At 47.1% G+C, this 20,051-nt stretch overlaps 2 protein-coding genes across 2 annotated transcripts in view; one reads left to right on the top strand and one right to left on the bottom strand.

Annotated features, from left to right (window-relative positions):
- Positions 1-20,051, bottom strand: part of LOC310829296 (C-type lectin BpLec-like) — a 125,875-nt gene that overhangs the window by 35,230 nt on the left and 70,594 nt on the right. The gene's annotated exons all lie outside the window — the stretch shown is intronic.
- Positions 1,403-13,698, top strand: LOC310829294 (C-type lectin BpLec-like). Its single transcript, XM_083707599.1, has 6 exons — positions 1,403-1,465; positions 4,953-5,025; positions 5,736-5,827; positions 7,270-7,410; positions 8,331-8,445; positions 13,440-13,698. The coding sequence occupies exons 2-6, from the start codon at positions 4,965-4,967 to the stop codon at positions 13,499-13,501; spliced, it is 471 nt and encodes a 156-aa protein (XP_083563725.1). The 5' UTR covers positions 1,403-1,465; positions 4,953-4,964; the 3' UTR covers positions 13,502-13,698.

Consider the following 20,051-nt stretch of genomic DNA (forward strand, 5'->3'; position numbering starts at 1 on the left):
GCTAGGCATGTGTTTGATGTCACAGGCAAGCACAAAATGCTGTTAGCCCTACAATGGTAGCAAATGAGAACTGGCACCAATAAGAGATTTTCTTCTGGGCTTATAGCTGTTTGGTAGGCAGTGCTGGTGTTAGGCTATTTGTGCCTTAGGCAATGCTAACTGCATGCAACTCCCTCCCCAATTTCTAACTTCAATTTTCAAAAACATTTCTTGTAGGAAAACCAGAAAGCACAGTTTGCCAATTCTTTCAGGTAAAGTTCTGATGCTTGAGCACAGGGGTCAACAAACTTTTTCAGCAGGGGGCCAGTCCACTGTCCCTCAGACCTTGTGGGGGTCCGGACCATATTTTGAAAAAATAATTTAAAAAAATGAACGAATTCCTATGCCTCACAAATAACCCAGAGATGCATTTTAAATAAAAGGACACATTCTACTCATGTAAAAACACGCTGGTTCCCAGACTGTCCGCAAGCCAGATTTAGAAGGTGATTGGGTCAGATTCAGCCCCCAGGCCTTAGTTTCCCTACCCATGCTTTAGCAGGTTCAGTTGATATAGTTGCCCAGCTAACTAGTCTACTGTTGAGTGTATGGTCATTTTTGTCAGCCATAGCTCATTAGAACAATGAATACATTTCCTAAACAACATTAAGATGTGACTGTAAGAATTATGATTAATTGCATTTTCCACTTTTTATTTACCGGTATATTATGTAACCTCCAATCAACTCTAGGATTATCGGTGAGGGGGAAACAGATCTTCATTAGGGCCACACCAAAGGACAAAAAGGTCAAACCTGATATCCTTGCAGATTTTGGTTCCAGTAAATACAGGGGCTTGTCATGCTTGTGTAGTGAGACACAACTAACATGGATGGGACTGGGGTGAGTTTGTGGCAATGTGAATGCAGCAGCAGAGGGAACTTGGCATTAGGATAAACATATTAGCAATCAGACGTGCTAAGTTGGACCAAATATTGGGGGGGTGCATGTGCACATGAGATCCCTCCCCCCATTGGACCACACCTGCCCTGGGCGCCTGCCCGGCGCTCTGGCGATCATGGTGGGCGGCACCTAGAGGGGAAATTGCTTTCCAAGCGCAATGCCCCTGTCTGGCATGGGAGCACTCACCTGGGGGCAGTGGGGGATGGCAGCCACCTCAATATTGGGGGGGTCCTCAAAATATCAAGGGGGCTGAAGCTCCTTGCACCCCCTATACCTGGTGCTCCTGTTAGCAATTACTCTGAATATCCATCCAATCAATTTGTCTGTGGTTTTCGGTGGAATTTGAAACCTGCCTTTTCTCTCTTAATCTGTAGTCCATATATGGGTAAGTGGTTCATCTTTCTTCCTGCCTTTCCATGCCCTGCCCTAGCCAAGCTCTATATAAGAATGAGCCCAGCAGCCTGAGACACAGACTTGCCACTGTAGGAAGCAGCATCCATATCCTCAAAAGGACGAAGCTTGGGTAAGTTGCAGGTCGGGATGAGCGAATCTGACAATTTTGATCTCTTCCAGTCTTTCACAGCAACTGGCGATTTTTTTTTTAAAAAAACCAGGACATCAGTGAACTTCTTCCAATGTACACATTTCTGGAATCATTTCTCCTTTCTGTAATGCATTTCTAATGCTATTTTCATGTATATAGGTATTTTTATGCATGCTGTATCCTAGTACAGTGGAACCTCGGAAGCTGAACGCATTTGAACTCGAACTTTTACGCTCCTGAATGATCGAAAAACGGAAGTGATTGTTCTGGTTTTCGACTGATTTTCAGAAGCCGAATGTCCAGCAGCTTCCGATTGGCTGGAGCATGCTCCTGCAGCCAATTGGAAGCTGTGCCTTTGTTTTTGAACTGTTCCGGAAGTCGAACGGACTCCCAGAATGGATTGGATTTGGAAACCAAGGTAGGACTGTATTGCATCGTTCTACACATTCCGTGGCTGTCGAATGGCACTGCCCACCATGTCTGTTCTGACAATGTGGCTGCTGGTTTACACTTTGAGGAACTGAAACCAGATTTTAAGGAAGCACAGCCTTTGAAGAAAAGGGATACTAGCCGCCTCCCTTAGATGCTAAAACTGATGGTGATTTGTCCCATGAAAATTTCCTCAAATTCATGCAGGAGCCCAGTCAGCTGTAGTCAGTCCTTTTGTGCGGCGAGATTCCTAAGGAAACACTGCAGGGGAAGGGAATGGGTGGGATAAGCAAAGGGGCAGGAAAATTCACAGTGCTTGATGCAACAAGGGCAAAGCTCCTGTGGATTTCCTTCAAGAAGATTGCCTTACAATACAGCTGCTGATTTGCACTTTATTTGGGGGCTGCCATCTCTCCTGCACTCTACACTTAATGAACTATCTGTATTCTTATGCCAGCAGAGCTCGACTGATTTCTCTCAGCTGCTTTCCAGCACAGTCTTAAGTGTGTTTGTGAGGTGGGACATGGCAGGTGACCTGCCACCATGAATTCTGGCACTGCTCGGGGCATAAGGTTTTGTGGGAGTTTTTCTTTGTTGCCCTTCATTGGCTCCAATGGAGGGGGAGAATTAGTTACACCATTTCCAGGCAGGTGCTGATGGTGTTCCACTCCTGGGGCCTCTTGCATGAATCAATAAGACTGGATCAAGTAGATCCTCAGCAATCTCTGTCCTTCCTTTGCCTGTTTCTGGGGCTACCACCCAGCAAGCCCATAGGGAAATTCGTCTTGCGAAGAGACGCAAAAACCGAAAAACCCTTTCGTCTTGCGCGTTTTTCGTTTTGCGAGGCATTCGTCTTGCGGGGCACCAATGTATGGGTAAGTGGTTCATCTTTCTTCCTGCCTTTCCATGCCCTGCCCTAGCCCAGCTCTATATAAGAAAGAGCCCAGCAGCCTGAGACACAGTTGTTCTGTGTATGACTGCATTTCCAAGGCAGTTTATTCCATTTTCCTGACAATTTGCTAACTGTTAACTTGTACGTTATTGCCCTTCATTGGCTCCAATGGAGGGGGAGAATTAGTTACACTATTTCCAAGCAGGTGCTGATGATGTCCCGCTCCTGGGGCCTCTTGCATGAATCAATAAGACTGGATCAAGTAAATCCAAAGCAATCTCTGTCCTTCCTTTGCCTGTTTCTGGGGCTACCACCAGGGAATTACCTTTTGCTCCCTGAGCTCCCTGTTCCCTTCTGCCAACAAAGATCTTCTCTTCCAGAATAGAGTGTCAGGGACTGGGCAAAGGAGGAGGAGGGGTGGAGACCACCTTCCCATCCTGTCCCTTCCAGGGAGGAGGAGGAGGAGGAGGGAGACAATATAGATTTCCAATAGTGGTTTGTGGGAGGTCAGAGCTCTGAGCCAGAGGGGAAAAGTTGGGAAATAATGGGAGAAGAGGAGCAGGCAGAGCCAGAGCACAAGCTGGCTGACACGTTGTCATTAGACAGCAGACCAGATCCACCATCTCCCAGAACCAGGCAGGCCTTAAAAGTGGGAGAACAAAGAGCTCGAAGGACAGAGGACACTTAGTGGCACCTGTAGAGAAGAAGATGATGATGATGAATGAGGAAGTGGGAGAGAAGGAGGTGGAGATTCATTCAGGACAACGCCATTATCCAAGAGGCCACTAGCTGGGAGCCACTGACAGCAGCCTGACATAGAGGCACCTCCACTCCTTCTTAACTTTCTTAAGGCAGCCCACCAACCTGAGGGTTATTACAGTGGTACCTCAGGTTACATACACTTCAAATTACATACGCTTCAGGCTACAGACTCTGCTAACCCAGAAATCGTGCTTCAGGTTAAGAACTTTGCTTCAGGATGAGAACAGAAATCGTGCTCTGGTGGTGCAGCGGCAGTACGAGGCCCCATTAGCTAAAGTGGTGCTTCAGGTTAAGAACGGTTTCAGGTTAAGAACAGGCCTCCGGAACGAATTAAGTACTTAACCCGAGGTACCACTGTATTGTTCTTCCCATAAAACAAAAGAAGGACAAGAGCAACAGATTAACAACTAAAAGGCTTTTGATAAATGTTAATACTGCTTTAGTCTAGAACATCGGAGCCAACTGCCAGGAGCTGAGGCCCCTTCACTCCCTATAAAATATTTGAAGCGGCGAGCTCTCCCCCAGTTGATGGGCCCTGCCATTCAAATGGTGTCTGTGTGCTGCAGCTTGTGATTAATTATGGGAGAGGAGCTTACTTGCCTCAATATTATATTCAAGTTAGCATCCCTGAGCTAGAAACAGTGGAGGCTGGTATGTTAGGAGGAATGGGGCAGAGCCCCACAAAGCTCCACCTGCTCTCAGAAAGTCCCAGTGTTGTGTGTTCTTTCTTACATCTGGGTGGCACAGGCTGTCCCTTCCTTCTACTACCTGTTGTCCCTAGAGGGGAAAGAGAACAAAACCAGAATTGCTTGGCTCTGCCTGTCATTGACTCTGCCTCCACTTACCATTGGTTTTACTGCCTTCTGCCCTACAAATCCTACCAGTCCCAATGGACACCAGCCTCCACTGGTCCAGAATCGAGGATCTGTGATTCCTCAACAATGGCAAAATCTTTAGGTTTCCCTTCTTTCCCTAACCTTCTCGTTTTTCTCCATTCTTTTCCTTCTCTTCTCATTTTTTAGAAATTCACATGAAGGAGAATTGTGATGTTAAGAGTATAAAATACTGTTTTATTTCTTCCTGCCATCACCACATGGACGAAATGGCAAGCAGTGGGGATAGGTTTTGACCTTCCATAAAAGGTCAACCAGAAGATGGAACATGATCAGCACTAGGTGCATCTGCACACTAAGCTTATTTGACTCCATGATACTTCAACAATTGCCAACTTTAAGTTTTGGGTTCTCTCTTCTTTCTCTAATCTCCCATTTATAATTTTAAGAACAGAAAATACTGATTTACTTCTTCCTGCTATCACCACATTGACAATGCCAATAAGTAAGGATAGGTTTTTAATTTGATGCACATTTCCTTCCACTGAAGGTCAACCAGAAGATGGGGGTTGTCACCTACCTTTGCCTTTTTGGGTTCCTGGTCTCCTATTCTTTCCCAGGAGGTGAGTGCTTTAACAATTATCTGGAAATTCCCCAGAAATTTTAATTGGGGTTAAGCTCATGAGAAGAGAAGACTCCCTGAAAAAGACCCTGATGTTGGAAAAGATTGAGGGCACAAGGAGAAGGGGATGACAGAGGACGAGATCATTGGACAGTGTTCTAGAAGCTACTAACATGAATTTGACCAAACTGTGGGAGGCAGTGGAAGACAGGAGTGCCTGGTGTGCTCTGGTCCACGGATCACGAAGAGTCGGGCATGACTAAATGACTGAACAACAAATATTTATAAAAACAAAACTACTTGTCAGATTTCCAGGTGATGGTAACCCAGCTAAGGCTGTTGGAATAAATAACCAGGCAATGGAAGCTGGTCCATTAGGGTGAATAGGAAACTGCCCTACCCACCTCAGTCTGTCCTTAACCACTCCTCAGATTCACATTGACAACCAGTCAGGGAGTGGCGCTGCCTGTCACTGACTCTGGATCCACCTACTGTTTGCCTCCTTGCTTTCTGTCCCAATTTCCTATCGGTGCCATGGGGTACCAGTCACCAATGGAAGCAGGAATGTTTAAATTAGGTCTGCATTCATTAATCTTAAAATTATCTGTGCAAATTTGTAGGTGAAGTAGGATTCCACATTGAAAATTGCATTCTAACAGCTTTTGTCCCCCTCCCCCAACTTTTTCTTCTTTTACTCCTCTCTCCATACAGTAAAGGCCAGATCCTGTCCCAGGAATTGGCTGAAAGCCCAGGGCAGCTGCTATGCATATTTTGACTCTCAGAAAACTTGGTCTGAAGCTGAGGTAAGAAGCTGTTTCTCACCAACCAAGCTGTAACATCAGGTGCTGTCATGGGTTTCAGATGACATTTTTGTGAGGTGGGCTATAAGTGTGAGCTGTTGGGAGACAATACCTGGCCAGCATCTTGGTATAATCCAAAGAGAGTTGCTCACCCATTGTGTTCAAGTAACCTGTTTCCACAGGAGCCAAGAAAGCTTAATTAACAGTCAGGAGAGATGGCCTGGCAAGAAGGTACCATTTCCCAAGTGAAAAGATACAAGCTATCTCTGCCCCTTTGTCCCTCCAGCTTGCATGTGAGCAGGAGGGACCTCAGGGCTCACTCAGCTGGGGGGGGGAGTGGAACCTTCCCACCCCCAAGCCAAGAACCACAAACAAGCTGTGTCATCCTCAGCTCTGCAGGGTGTTGGGATGAAAGTGCCTCATCTCTTGCAATGAGAGCTGTGGCCGTTTCACCCCATGCCTTGAGGGCTGGGGCCAATACAGATTGTTGTTTCAACATCATGGTGTATCGCCAGATTGTTTGGATGGTGATGCATCATGGTGTTGAAAACCTGACATCACCCAGCTATATACAGTTAAGAACAACTATTTTAAACATTAAGATAATAGTTAATTCAAGGATAAGCTACAAAACCAGATTAACATTCTGCATGCCTGCATAAAGGTAAAGGGACCCCTGACCATTAGGTCCAGTTGTGACCAACTCTGGGGTTGCGCGCTCATCTCTCTCTATGAGCCGGTGTTTGTCTGCAGACAGCCTCTGGGTCATGTGGCCAGCATAACTAAGCGCTTCTGGCGAACCAGAGCAGCGCACGGAAACGCCATTTACCTTCCCGCCAGAGCGGTCCCTATTTATCTACTTGCACTTTGACGGGCTTTCGAACTGCTAGGTTGGCAGGAGCAGGGACCAAGCAACGGGAGCTCACCCCGCTGCGGGGATTCAAACCTCTGACCTTCTGATCGGCAAGTCCTAGGCTCTGTGGTTTAACCCACAGCGCCACCCGCTTCTGAAAAGAGTGCAGCCAAATCATGACTATGAGCATTCTTCCTGCATTCATCCTAGTTTTTGTGTATGAGCTTCAAGGTGGTTTTCTTGCACCAAGATTGAGTGCTTTAATTGTACTCATGTGACACAGGTCCAGCAGGTTTCTTTAGTTTCCCAGCAAGTCCAGAGGATGGAGAAAGGGGCCTGGCTTCACTCACCGCATTTTCTTCACCCCTTTTTCTCTCTTCCTTCCTCAGCTGCTTTAGTTCCCATTTGAAAAACTTCCAACTCTCCACCACTGGTGTTTTATGATTTTTAAATAATTGTTATTACTTATTTGGCAAGTTGTGAACCCCTCTGGGAAAGGTTTGTGGGAAAGAGTCTTTGTGTGTGTGTGTGTGTGTGTGTGTGTGTGTTAGTAATAGTGGTGGAGCTTATTTACTTGCTTGGCTATTCTCAGAATGAGTGCCTGAGCTATGGCTGTGGGACCCATCTTGCCTCCATCCTCAGTGAGAAAGAGTCAGATGCGGTGGCCAATTACATCTCTGCAAACCAGAAAAACGCAAGCCAGGTCTGGATTGGGCTGCATGATCCCACTAAGGTGAGTTGCCTTTACTTTCTCTATTTCAGGCCATTGTCACTGAGTAACGGCTTCTTAGCATCACCATTCCATCCTTACCCGAATCATCTCCCCAGATTACTCCAATATGTGACTTTTCCACAATTTTCTAATAGAATCCTCCTCTAATATTGTTGTGGAAGTGGGGAGATGATTAACATATTCAATCCTCCTGGCAAACTGGGAATAATATCCCCTCACTCACCCAAGTTTAGGATGTTCCACCATTCTCCAGCAGAGTTTCTTGTTCTTTGAGGAAAATAAGTGGCTCACGTAAATGTAAACTAAGCTTTGAATAATAAAGAAAACTGTAACAAAATAACAAAATAAGAGAAACTAAATACAACAACATGAGGCTAGTCTGAGGCAAGAAGCGAGAAGAGGCAGTTGGTCCCTCTTAACTGATATTCTTAACGGAATACAGACACTGAAGCGAGGGGCTCCGGACTTTTCTCTGGAGCAAAACACACAAGCCCCGCCCACCAGATACCAAGCACTCTACTATTCAAATTAGGTCCCAGTGTTTTTCCTACAAATACAATTGTACCTTGGTTCTCGAACACCTTGTGACTCAAACGTTTTGGCTTCTAAACACCGTAAACCTGGAAGTGAGTTTTCGAGTTTGTAAACGTTCTTTGAAACCCTAACTTCTGATGTGACTTCCGTAGCTTCTGATTGAGTGCAGGAAGCTCCTGCAGCCTATTGGAAGCCACACTTTGGTTTTTGAACGTTTTCGGAAGCCGAACGGGCTTCTGGAAAGGATTCCATTAGAGAACCAAGCTACAACTGTATCTCCATCATAACTGGCAATAGCTACATAACTGGTCAACTCTCCACGTGATCGTTGCCTTGGCCTCCTCGTTTCAAATGAATGTATGATCTGTTCTATCACATTGCTGCAGAAAGGGCATTGGAGGTGGTTGGATGACGAGATCTACAATTACAAACGCTGGGATTCTCATCGCCCAGACAACTACAACAATGAAGAATATTGTGTGCATCTGCTAATGGACGCAGGTAAGCAAGCAATTTGTAGGGACTGATAAAAAAAGGTTTCATGCCTATCACTCCATCAGTTTCAAGTATTTCAAAGGGTAGTATCTGACTTTAAAAATCAAAATGATCAAACTCAATATACTTTGGATAGTCATTGCTATTGATGGTCCATTCATTTGAAAGGTTTACTCTGGGTATTAGTTGAGTGAATACAGTGGCAGAGCTTCATGCTCTGGCACCAGGGGGGGCGGAGAGCAGGTGGGCGAGGGCTGGTGCACATCCTGGGGGCAGGGGGTGCCACTTGCGGGGCTGGGGCACCCAGCACTCGTGGGGGAAGCCACGATGGCACCCCGCTCAGATCGCCCTCCCCTCTCACTCCTCTTCCTCTGCCAGTGAGTGGATACACTCTCAGCCTGGTGCTTCTCTTACCAAGGTTCACAAGTCAATATCTCTGGAGATCTGACCAGAAGTGGTCCAACCTATTGATCCTTTAGGGACACTTCCAATCATACCATGAAGCAGAAGCTTTTTCTGAAGTCAACCTTCATTCTTCGGTTGCATGTGATCACATATTTTGTTCAGAAAACAGCGGTTGCCAAACTAAGGTCTGGGTTATGCCATCTTATATTCTATCATGTTTCTTAACAAAATGATTAGGCTCAAACAGCATCATTATTATTATTATTATTATTATTATTATTATTATTATTATTATTATTATTATTTTATACCCCACTCATCTGACTGGGTTTCCCCAGCAACTCTGGGTGGCTCCCAACAGAATATTAAAAACACAATATAACATATAAGACTTTGAAGCCAGGTGATCAGTGAGTGACCTTCATATGTTTCGTTAGTTCTGGGTCACAGCCCTGCTGTGAGTCCTGAAAAGTCCAGACTCACTGGAACAAACTCTGGGGTTGGGGCAAATTTTGAAAATGCTTTTAAATGCTTTTTAATTTTTAATTTTTAATCTGTGGCATATTAAATTTGGGTTTTTTGCTTTGTTTTTGCTCTGTCGGGGGGGAATAAAGGTTTAGTTGGGCCTGGGGATTAATTTAACTTTGGTATAATTATAAATTGTTTGTTGTTGTTGCTTTCTACTGCTTTATTGGTTCATTGTATAGTTAATAATAATAATAATAATAATAATAATAATAATAATAATAATATTTTTTTATTTATAGCCCGCCCTCCCCAGCCAAGGCCGGGCTCAGAGCGGCTTACAAGCAATAATAAAAACAAGATGAATGATTACAACTTAAAAACAAAAATCAAATACAATGTTAAAATAATGGAACATTAAAATATTAAAATGTAGCCTCATCGCAGGAGGAGAAGGAAAAGAAAGGGGAAAAAAAGAGAGGGAGGGAATCAAATTGGCTCCAAGCCAAAGGCCAGGCGGAACAACTCTGTCTTACAGGCCCTGCGGAAAGAAATCAGATCCTGCAGGGCCCTGGTCTCATGAGGCAGAGCGTTCCACCAGGCCGGAGCCAGAGTTGAAAAGGCCCTGGCTCTGGTTGAAGCCAATCTAACTTCCTTAGGGCCTGGGACCACTAGGGTGTTGTCATTTATGGACCTTGAGGCTCTCCGTGGGGCATACCAGGAGAGGCGGTCCCGTAGGTACGAGGGTCCTAGGCCGTGAAGGGCTTTAAAGGTCAAAATCAGCACCTTAAATCTGACCCTGTACTCCACCGGGAGCCAGTGCAGCTTGAAAAGCACTGGGTGAATATGCTCCCATGGCAGAGACCCCGTGAGGAGCCTTGCTGCAGCATTCTGTACCCGCTGGAGTTTCTGGGACAGCTTCAAGTGCAGCCCCGCATAGAGCGAATTACAGCAGTCAAGCCTGGAGATGACCGTCGCATGGATTATAAATTGTTTGTTGTTGTTATTGCTTTCTACTGCTTTATTGGTTCATTGTATAGTTTGTATTCTGTTCTGAAGGGGAGAGGGTCAGGGCTGTCTGGCAGCGGGCCAGGTCAACAGAATGGCTGGGGTGCACTTGGACACCTGATCTCAGTGATCATGGGTAGGAGGAGGAGTTACGCTAAAACCAGACCATGTCATTAACGAGGAGGCAGGTTGAAGACTATCCCTGCCTCTGGGTCTGGTCTTGACCACAAGGATACTGGAATCAACAAGGGAGACCCACATTACCTGAAGGTGCTGCTGTGCAGTGCCAGGTCAATGATTCACAAGACCACTGAGATCCACAACAGGATGGAGGACTTGACCTGGAATGCGTAACAGAGACTTGGCTGGATGAAGAAGATGGGCCTGTCCTTGCCACTGCTTGTCTACCAGGTTTCTCTTACACACAGCAACCCAGCTCATATGGGCGGGGAGGCGAGGTTGCAGTGAGTTTTAGGAAGTCAATAGCTTGCACCAGGCGTCCTATTGGGAAGACCCAGTTTTCTGAGCATGTGTTCTGGAAGTTGGACAACAGGGGCAGTACAGGATTCCTTTTGGTGTACTGACCTCCCCGCTGTACCAAGGATTCCCTGCCTGAGCTGCTTCAGGTCGTGGCGGATGTTCTCCTGGAGACACCTAGTTTGGTTGTCCTAGGGGATTTAACATCCATGCTGACACGACCTTACAAGGCGCTGCTTGGGGCTTCGTGGGAAAGCATGACCTCCATGGGGATGTCCCTGAATGAATTTCACCCAACTCATTGTTGCGGACATGTCTTAGACCTGGAGTTCACCTCTATGGATGTGGGTGATCTGACACTAAGTAAAAGCGCAACAAAAGAAGTCCCATGGTCAGATCACTTCCTGGTGCCACAACCCTTTCCCTATGCAGGGAGGTGGGACTGATTTGGACCCCCCCTCCCACTTAATGGATTCAAATGGTTTCCAGAGTGTAGTAGGGGATGTTTTATCTCATGTTGATGGCCTTTCAGCTGATTCCCCGGTGGCCCGCTGGAATGTGGAGTTAACCAGAGCTATCGACTCTCTGGCTCCAAAGCGCTCTCTCCAACTGCATGGAGCCTGGCAGCCTCATGGTTTTCCCCAGAGCTGAGGGTGATGAAACAATCACTGAGGTGGCAATAGCGCCAGTGGTGGAAATCGGACCAGAAACGGGTTAGAGCTCAACGTCAAGCCTACCAAGTGGCAATAGCGAGGGTGAAGATGCCTCTATTGCATCTGCAGAAAACAGCAGCAGGAGACTCTTTCAGGTGGTTCACAATCTAACAGAACCACCTTCACCATTGGGGCCTGGTAAGGACCCCAAGATCTCCTGCAATGATTTTGCAACTTTTTTGCAGGCAAAGCCGCTCAGATTCGGAAAGAGGTAGACGCCATCATGGGAGCAGGGCTGGGGCAGGAGAGTTCTAGAGTCCTGTCTATTCCAGCTGCATGGGATCAGTTCCAATCTGTTACCTCTGAGGATGTGGACAGGCTGCTTGGATGAGTGAAACTGACCACCTGTCTCCTCGATCCTTGCCCATCCTGGCTCATAAAAGTGAGCCGGGAAGGGCAGGGTGATGGGCTCCGGGGGATAGTGAATGCTTAGTCTGCTGAAGCTGAAGCTGAAGCCTTAGGTCAGGGGTCAGCAAACTTTTTCAGCAGGGGGCCGGTCCACTGTCCCTCAGACCTTGTGGGGGGCCGGACTATATTTTTTGGGAATGCTTCCCTCTGTGAGCAAGCTTTCCCGGAACCACTGAAAGAGGCAGTGTCTTTAAAAACCGCGTCTTTAAAAAACATCTTTGGACATGGCCAATATGGACAACTATCACCCAGTCTCAAATCTTCCATTCTTGGGCAAAGTGACTGAGCAGGTGGTTGCTGAACAACTCCAAGCATGCCTGGAGGATGCGGACCTTTTGGATCCCTTCCAATTGGGATTCAGGCCTCATCATAGGACTGAAACTGCCTTGGTCACGCTGGTCAATGATCTCTGGTGGGCTAGGGACAAAGGTGAAAGCTGTTTCCTAGTTCTGCTGGATCTCTCAGTGGCCTTTGATACCATCAACCATGACATCCTTCTGGACTGTCTAGAGGCACTAGGAGCTGGGGGCACTGTTATATAGTGGTTCTGCTCCTTCCTCCTGGGCCATGTTCAGAAAGTGGTGGGGGGGGGATGAGTGTTCAGACCCCTGGACTCTCAGTTGTTGGGTGCCTCAGGGTTCTGTCCTCTCCCCCATGCTTTTCAACATCTACATGGAGCCGCTTGGAGAGATCATAAGCGGGTTTGGGCTGGGTGTTCATCAGTATGCGGATGATACCCAGCTCTACCTCTCTTTCAAATCAGAACCAGTGAAGGCGGTGAAGGTCCTTTTTGAGTGTCTGGAGGCAGTTGGAGGATGGATGGCAGCTAACAGATTGAGGCTGAATCCTGACAAGACAGAAGTACTGTTTTGGGGGGACAGGGGGATGGCAGGTGTGGAGGACTCTCTGGTTCTGTATGGGGTAACTGCACCTGAAGGGCCAGATGTGTAGCCTGGGACTCATTTTAGACTCACAGCTGTCCGTGGAGGCACAGGCCAATTCTGTGTTCAGGTCAGCTGCCTACCAGCTCCATCTGGTATGCAGGCTGACACCCTACCTGCCTGCAGACTGTCTCGCCAGAGTGGTGCATGCTCTAGTTATCTCCTGCTTGGACTACTGCAATGCGCTCTGTGTGGGGCTACCTTTGAAGGTGAGCCAGAAACTACAACTAATCCAGAATGCACTAGTTAGACTGGTGACTGGGAGTGGCTGCAGAGACCATATAATACTGGTCCTGAAAGACCTACATTGGCTCCCACTACGTTTCTGAGCACAATTCAAAGTGTTGGTGCTGATCTTGAAAGCCCTCAATGGACTCAGCCCAGTATACCTGAAGGAGTGTCTCCACCCCCATTGTTCAACCTGGGCACAGAGGTCCAGCTCTGAGGGCCTTCTGGTGGTTCCCTCACTATTATTAAAGTCTGAATCCATTTTATTCCCCCTACACATTGGGGAAAGGAATAATAGGCAATAAGAAGTAACTTTCCTTATTTCTTGAATTATAATTTTTGTTTTGAATTTCAGGTTTTAAGAAGTGGAATGATGTAAAATGCAACAACAAGTACGCCTTCATCTGCAAGCAATAACTCTAAAGGAGACTTCCCTTCTCCACTGTGTTGGCTGGGAAGCTGCCTTGATATTATATGCATTTCTGTTCTCTCTCATCACTTTCAAAATAGCCATTGCTATAGAGATGCCTCTTCAATTTCCCCCTTCCCTTTGATATTTTCTTGGACCTGCAGCAGAGCATCATCTTAATAAATTCTCTTCCATGCATATTTTCCTTATTGCATTGCTGTTCTGCTTTGTCCATCCATACTTACAAGCATGGCCACCCCACCCATCAGAGAAGGTGAAGTTCTTGCCTCAGACGGCAAGCTGGGATGGGTAGCAGATTGGCCTCCTGCTCTTGTTGACTGTCTCCTCCGTCTCCACCAGCCTGCCCTGCTTGCATCCACATTCCCTCCTATAATGCAAGGACATCATAGATGATAGGAGAGACCTGCCCCTGTTACATGGGTGCATTATGTATGTGCCCTGAGGGAATGGCGAAGAGAATGATGATGAGGGCATTGGCACTGGAAGGCCTTTTCTGGGTGAGTGCCAGCTGCCCACAAGTGGGGACCTGGGGGTGAGTGACAGGGGTGTCATGTGAGCTGGAATCTCATGGGGTGGCAGGAGCTGAAGTCACAGGAGGACAGAAGGTTATCCTGGCTCTGCCTTTACCTCTTCCACAAACCCAAGTGCTCAATCCCTTCCTGAAGCCATTTACTAGGTACTGGAGTCAGGAACATTGGCATGTTGCTGTTAGTTAGGATAAGCCTGACTTTCAGCACAGCTGAGAAGAAAGGCTGTAGAGGATTGGTTCCTCCTTTGCAAGGTGTGTAGTTCTTGGGCAGGCAGGTGAAGCAAGAAAGAACAGCATCCCCTACCATGTAAAGGAGGCCCATTGTCTTTTAGACTTCTTCACTATGATTCTTGGGGGTGCAATTTTCTCATTTGCTTCAGTTGCCAGGATGCCTTGGGCTGGCCCTGCCTTGGGGACACTTCTTCTACCATCACCGCTGCTCACAACACAGAGAGCATTCATACCTCACAGTAGCTACAAATTCCCATACTAAAGCACACTCCTTTTCTCAGAGCTCCTCAGCACGGTTTATACTATAACCAGAATTGTGGAAGCCATAAAGTGAGGATAGGGAAAATTACAAGAGGACCCCACAGCATGTGACTGTTGGGATATGTCTGAGGACACGGGGGCGATTGGCGGGCCCCCAGCTGGCTCTAGCCCTCCAGCCGGCAGCCGGGCGAACTCCGGTTCTTGGAACAGCATCAAAACTGTGACCCAAGCCTCAGAGACCTTTAGAGACTGAGCACGCAAGCTAGCAGAGATAAGAACTCTTTGCAACAGAAGTAGCGGATAGAGGCATATGTAAGCTTATTTACAAGCATTTATTCAGCATCAGGACAAAGGAAAAATCATGTCTGCTTCCCTTTGTGTCCAAGCAAATGGCACAGGCAAAAGCTATATACAATGGAAGTTCCCAGCAGACTGTGCTGGAAGTTAACAGACATGTGACATACAACAACTCTACATGCTTGTTCTAAAGATGGAATGAAACTATATCCTAGCAGTGACCTCTGACAAGGCCTGGGATGCTGCATTGTTCATTTGACCAGCCCCAGCAAAAGCTGCCTAGATCTTCCAGTGCAGCCTGGGATAGAAGGAGAAATACTCTTAAGCATTCACAAAACATTTTGCCAATCACGATAAACAGAAAATTACAACCCATGTGTTAAAGTAAGAATTTTAACTTGCTGCACCTGTGAGATGTTTGATGGCTTTATGGTTGTATTTCTGATTCATTTCATATTTTTTGTTTTGTGCAATGGCTACGGTATATCAATAAGCAACAGCCCCGTGGTGAGAAGCAGACATGGCAAATGGGGTGGGGCATAGGCGTTTCACAAATGTTTTCTCAGTAGGAAGAAAGCCTCGATCTTTCAAGCAAGGTAATTCTGAGTAGCCACCCAATTGCCTTTTATACTGTTAAGGCAGTACTGTATACTGTACTTGGGGAGTGATTGAAATAATGTTGAAGCAGAGGAAAGTGCTTTAACAAACATATCTCAGTACTGAAGCAGACTTTTGTCCTTTGCCTGATGTCAGGGCTAGCAGCATATATCACCAGCTTCCCCTGTTCCTTTTCTGCTGCTCTGGGAGGCTCCTCTCCAGAGTCCCAGATTCCTTCCTCTGATTGCTTAGCAGCAGCAATTATGTGATTAAGGATCCTTAGCAATGATGCTGCCTGTCAAAGGCTCAGATGGTTGCCTCTATGTTCTTTTTATGCCCCCCTGCCTGGTGACCCTGTTTGTACTATTTAATTGCCTTTAAATGTATTAAGAGCTGTAACTCAACCAGAATGGTACGGATTGCTGTCTTATGGTGGTGACGTTGTACCAGGACTCATGCCTGCAAACATTCCAGATTCTGAGCTTTTCTCTCCCCCCCTCTTAAAGTAAATCTCTACCTGCCTAGAAGGAAATCTAGCAGTTTCTCAGACAGACAACTAGCATGCCAGCAATTTGCAACTATTTTTAGGTTTGACTGCAGTGAGCAGCACTGCTGGGGGCAGAGTCCCTTAGGTGCTGTGCTCCTCGTTCCCTATGACCACCACCTAAACTTGAGTTGGTGCTCTTGGACCTTGAGTTGCGAAGATGGATGGACTGAGAAGGTCATAGTCACGGGTTGCCACAAATGGCTGCGGAGAGCGAGCCTTGAAGGCTCAATTGTTGAGAGGGGCTAGAGCGAAACACAAGGGTCCTGTGCACCCCTAAAGAAAGCTCAAAAGGGAGTTTTGGGTGCAGGGCTTTGGCAGCGCCGAATTGAGAGCTCCCCTGATAACCCCACCACTCTGAAAGGGGAGGTGGGGGGAAAGACAGGGTTAAGCCAAAGGGCAATAATCCATTGCTAACCCCTCCCCCCAACGAGAAGCCTCAGGCTCCGGCTGTAAAGTGGTAACGTCTGTTGAGGGAGGGGGCCCAACCCATTTGCCGTCTTGCCCTGAGCCCCCTAGTCCCACTTCACCTCACCAGGAAGCGAGCTTTGCTTGATTACATTTCAGCACTTGCTGGATCCAGGGATTAGAGGGGTCTGGCACCCCGCTCCCAACTCATAACATTACTATGTCAAATTGACCTTTGCACCAACTATTTCTTAACAACTATTTCTTAACAAATGCAACTATTTCTTAACAAGGGTGACTTGGCTATAGGGGTGGAATAGGCATTAGAAACCATGCTTTGGGTTTGCACAACTTGCACAAAGAGCTACAGTTGGTCAAGTTCCTTCTTTTGCAGAACATTTGCAGGATCCCTTTCACCTTTTGCACCAGGTCATACTTATTATCTACTTGCAAATTTATTCCACCTCTTTCCTTCTGAGTTTATGTGCCTCTCTGCCAGGGGTGCCAGCTTGGGGGTGGGGCTGAGCTCTTTGGGCGCCCCAAATGATTTTTTTGGCTGGGGCGTAGCTCCCATAATATTCAGGGGACAGAGGAGGCTGGGCACCAAGCCGGAGTTCCCATGGCTGGTTTCTCCTCCTCCCCCCCGGATGTTCCTCTTTTCTGTGTGTATTATTTTTATTATTTTTTTCTATTTTACAATTTAGTATATTCATTTAAACAACCTTTCCTAGTTTCCTAGTTTTCTAGTTCTGCTGGATCTCTCAGCAGCCTTTGACACCATCGACCATAATAATAATAATAATAATAATAATAATAATAATAATATCTTTATTGTCATTGCCCCCTCTCGGGGACAACGAAATTACTTGGCTGCTCCATCCACCCAGGTAGGGCACTCCACTCAAAATCAGAACAACTATAAAAACACTAATTAAAACAATATCATATAATACAGCAAGGAAGATTAGATGACTTTCAAAGTCCAGGTTTCCCATTCAGGGCCGAGATCGCTCTGGAGAAGAAGCTGTTCTTGAGATGGCTCGTTCTTGTCTTCATCATCCTGTATCTCCATCCCGACGGCAGGAGCTCGAAGAGACAGTGACCAGGATGTGATGGATCTTTTACTATGTCCAGTGCCTTCCTATGGCACCTTGTGGCATAAATCTGCTCTAAGGTGGAGAGTGGGCAGCCAACAATGCTCTCTGCTGCCTTAACAACTCTGCACAACACCATCCTGTCCTGGGTAGTACAGCTTCCGTACCACACACATAAACCATAAGTGAGCACGCTCTCAATGGCACAGTGATAGAAGGCAAGCAGCAGTTTCTGCGGAAGATGGTTTTTCCTTAGGATTCTCAAAAAGTACAGTCTCTGCTGCGCCTTCTTCACAAGCCCCCTTGTGTTGGCACTCCAGGACAGATCCTCTTGTAATTCAATACCCAAAAATCTGAACGTTGTTACCCTCTCCACACAGACCCCATCAATCAAAAGTGGCTGGACATTGCTCTTCTGTCTCCTGAAGTCCACCACAAGCTCCTTTGTCTTCCTTGTATTTATGAGCAAGTTGTTAGCTCTGCACCACTCTGTCAGCCGCTCCACCTCATCTCTATAGTCCGTTTCACCCTCCCTTTCAGAGATGAGCCCAATCACGGTTGTGTCATCTGCAAATTTGACAACCCTATTACTAGGGTGAGCAGCGACACAATCGTATGTGTAGAGAATATAAAGGAGCGGACTAAGTACGCATCCCTGTGGTGTTCCTGTGTTAGTCTTAAGTGTATTAGAGGTATAAGGGCCCAACTGAACCCTCTGGGTGCGGTCTGACAGAAAGTCCAATATCCACCCACAAAGTGATAACGGAAGCCCCAGATCTTCCAGTTTAGACACCAGACGTTGTGGTAGAATGGTATTAAATGCCGAGCTGAAATCTAAAAAAAGCAGTCTGGCATAACCCCCCCGCTGCTCCAAATGTGCAAGAACGGCATGGAGGGCAATCGCCACAACGTCCTCTGTCGATCTTTTCGTTTTATAAGCAAATTGGAATGTGTCCAGTCCCTCTGGTAGGCAAGCAATGACATAATTTCGTACAAGCTTTTCAAAGCACTTCATGATTATAGGTGTGAGTGCTACTGGACGAAAGTCATTCAGATCTTCTGGGTTAGATTTTTTTGCTATTGGAATGATAGTAGAGGACTTTAGGCAGGATGGAACAATAGCCTGGGCTAGGGATCGATTTAAAATCCCAGTGAAAACTCCTGCTAGTTGATCTGCACAGTCTCTCAGTACCCTTCCAGCTACCCCATCTGGCCCTGTGGCCTTCCTTGGGTTGATTCCCTTCAGCACCTTCCTCATCTCTTCTTTTTCCACAGAGACTACCACATTCCTTTGTACTGATGATGACGATGGTGGTGATGGTGGCAAAGCCTTCACAGGGAGTGGTGGTGGTGGTGGTAAAGCCTCAGCAGGTGTTGCTGCAGATGTTACTTCAAAACGGGCAAAAAAGGCATTCAGATCCTCTGCGAGGGATGCCCCTCCCTCGTCTGCCAGGGAATCCTTGGATTTATATCCTGTTAATAACATCCTTCTGGACCGTCTTGAGAGGCTGGGAGCTGGGGGCACTGTTATACAGTGGTTCTGCTCCTTTCTCCTGGGCTGTGTCCAGAAAGTGGTGTTGGGGGATGAGTGTTCAGACCCCTGGGCTCTCACTTGTGGGGTGCCTCAGGGTTCCGTCCTCTCCCCCATGCTTTTTAATATCTATATGAAGCCACTGGGAGAGATCATCAGGGGGTTTGGGCTGGCTGTTCATCAGTATGCAGAATACACCCAGCTCTACCTCTCCTTTAAATCAGAACCAGTGAAGGCGGTGAAGGTCCTGTGTGAGTGCCTGGAGGCGGTTGGCGACTAACAGATTGAGGTTGAATCCTGACAAGACTGAAGTACTGTTTTTGGGGGACAGGGGGCAGGCGGGTGTGGGGGACTCCCTGGTCCTGAATGGGGTAACTGTGCCCCTGAAGGACCAGGTGCACAGCCTGGGAGTCATTTTGGACTTACAGCTGTCCATGGAGGTGCAGGTCAATTCTGTGTCCAGGGCAGCTGTCTACCAGCTCCATCTGGTACGCAGTCTGAGACCCTACCTGCTTGTGGACAGTCTTGCCAGAGTGGTGCATGCTCCAGTTATCTCCCGCTTGGACTACTGCAATGTGCTCTACGTGGGGCTACTTTTGAAGGTGACCCGGAAACTGCAATTAATCCAGAATGCGGCAGCTAGACTGGTGACCTGGAGTGGCCGCCGGGACCACATAACACTGGTCCTGAGAGATCTGCATTGGTTCCCAGTACATTTCCGAGCACAATTCAAAGTGTTGGTGCTGACCTTTAAAGCCCTACTCGGCCTCGGTCCTGTATACCTGAAGGAGTGTCTCCATCCCCATCATTCACCCCGGACACTGAGATCCAGCACCAAGGGCCTTCTGGCGGTTCCCTCATTGCGAGAAGTGAGGTTATAGGCAACCAGACAGAGGGCCTTCTCGGTAGTGGTGCCCGCCCTGTGGAATGTCCTCCCTTCACCTGTGAAGGAAATAAGCAGCTATCGTCTTTTTAAAAGACATCTGAAGGCAGCCCTGTTTAGGGAAGTTTTTAATATTTAATGCTGTATTGTTTTTAACACTTG

This window comes from Podarcis gaigeae (genome assembly GCF_964106915.1).
Source record: "Podarcis gaigeae genome assembly, chromosome: 13".
In the NCBI taxonomy this organism is placed as follows: Eukaryota; Metazoa; Chordata; class Lepidosauria; order Squamata; family Lacertidae; genus Podarcis; species Podarcis gaigeae.